The sequence below is a fragment of the Teleopsis dalmanni genome, chromosome 1 (genome assembly GCF_002237135.1).
Source record: "Teleopsis dalmanni isolate 2A chromosome 1, ASM223713v2, whole genome shotgun sequence".
Taxonomy (NCBI): Eukaryota; Metazoa; Arthropoda; class Insecta; order Diptera; family Diopsidae; genus Teleopsis; species Teleopsis dalmanni.
The window spans coordinates 71,669,055-71,670,877 of NC_051846.1; the positions used below are offsets into that span (position 1 = coordinate 71,669,055).

General features: G+C 34.8%; 1 protein-coding gene across 1 annotated transcript; it reads left to right on the forward strand.

The window, feature by feature from the left end:
* Nucleotides 1-336: 336 nt before the first annotated feature.
* LOC119684875 (putative mediator of RNA polymerase II transcription subunit 26) lies at nt 337-1,026 on the forward strand. Its single transcript, XM_038099011.1, has one exon. The coding sequence runs from the start codon at nt 337-339 to the stop codon at nt 1,024-1,026; it is 690 nt and encodes a 229-aa protein (XP_037954939.1).
* The last annotated feature ends 797 nt before the right edge of the window (nt 1,027-1,823 follow it).

The window sequence follows — 1,823 nt, forward strand, 5'->3', positions numbered from 1 at the left end:
GCTTTAAGGGTTATTTAATTATCATTAAAGATCTGATGCGACATGCTGGCATGGATCAAAATTCGCAACTAGAACGAATATATCACAACATGGTCACTAACTGCCAAAAGTATATCAAACGTCAAGATTTCGAGACTTTAGAAGAACTAATTTTACTAACCGATGTATTCGAAGCACTTGGCACAGAACAGGTTAAAACATGTAAAAGCGATGGTCAAGAAGAAGCGCTCATCAGGCTCACAGTAGTCGAGTATTCACAAGTGATCCCGTTACAGAAACCCATTAAATGATCCCCGCAGTCTAAATATCGAGTCACATTCCAAATCAAGCACATCAATGCAAAGCACACAAGGTCAGATTTATCCAGAGCAACATCCTCAATATTCTCAATCAAAAGAAAGGATTCATGCCCAAGCACATGAAGTACAATATCAGCAAGATCTGCAACGCAAAGAAAGTCTGCAAGTTGTTAATCGGATTTACAATACGCAAGATCAAGTAAAATTACAATTGCAAGTACAAGACATAGAACCACAACGAGATCCACAGTTGCGCGTAGAACAACCGATTATACTCTCGACTAAATTAGTGGCAACCTCATCACTTCCCGTACCTCAAGGACAAACACTAGCAGAGACTTCGCTAATACTACGTTCGCAGAAACAAGATACTCCAGCGCAACAAGGACAAGAATATGATATGAGTATGGAAACCATTACCAGACAAGTTAAGGTGATTGACGAAACACCAAGTACTAGCCAATCATCGCATCAACTATCAGAAACTCGTACAGAAAAGGTTTTGGAAAAACGCATCAGCCCACCAGAACAGCTATCACAGCCACATCCAAGAAAACTTGATTGTATGCACCAGAATGACAAAGTAAACAGCGCTCCGAATCAAATTAGAAAATGGTGTCTTGGAATTCAGAATTCTGGTAGTATAGCCATGAATGTAGTCCAAGACAAGTTCTTTAAAATCTTCAAAAATCCAAGGAAACGAACAAGGAATCATTCGACGAGGTAATCAGAGTTCGTCAACTCTATGGAAAAATCGGAGAAGTGTAACATAAAATTTATAGCTCTTAAATTTTACAACACAAAATATAATAAAACACTAACAAAATTGATATTGGAGATGATATTAAAACCCACCTCCAAATTTAATACAAAATAAAATCAGAACAATAATAAAAACTTGTAAACAACACACCGTTGTAGTTACAAGAACAAAACTACAGTATGCTTCGCACCTCGCGGATATAAAAGGCGAAGCAAAAGCACAAGAAAGACATTCAGGTATCGAGCTAAAGAAAAGTCGCTTCAAAACATATGTGCTGAAACATCAAGAATCGAAATTTACATCTCGATTCCCATTTTTTTTTATATAATAGAAATACACATTTCTATTACAATAACTTTTAATAACGAAATTAACATTTCGTTAGTAGTAAGAGAAATATACATTTCTGTTACTTATTTGTTCATAACGAAATCAAATTTTCGTTAATAGAATAATCGGTAAGGTGGTATTTACACATGAATATTATCACCCATACCAAATCCGCGGCTAAAGAAATCAACATTTCACTAGTAGCCCCGTACAATAGAAATATACATTTCTATTATTTACTTGTTTATAAGACAACGTTTCGCTAGTATAGAAATATACATTTCTATTATTTACTTGTTTATAAGACAACATTTCGCAGTAGCCCCGTACAATAGAAATATACATTTCTGTTATTTACTTGTTTATAAGACAACGTTTCGCTAGTATAGAAATATACATTTCTATTATTTACTTGTTTATAAGACAACATT

Excerpts from the sequence above, each read along its gene's own strand:
- LOC119684875 (XM_038099011.1), top strand. The coding sequence starts at position 337 with ATGCAAAGCACACAAGGTCAGATTTATCCAGAGCAACATCCTCAATAT.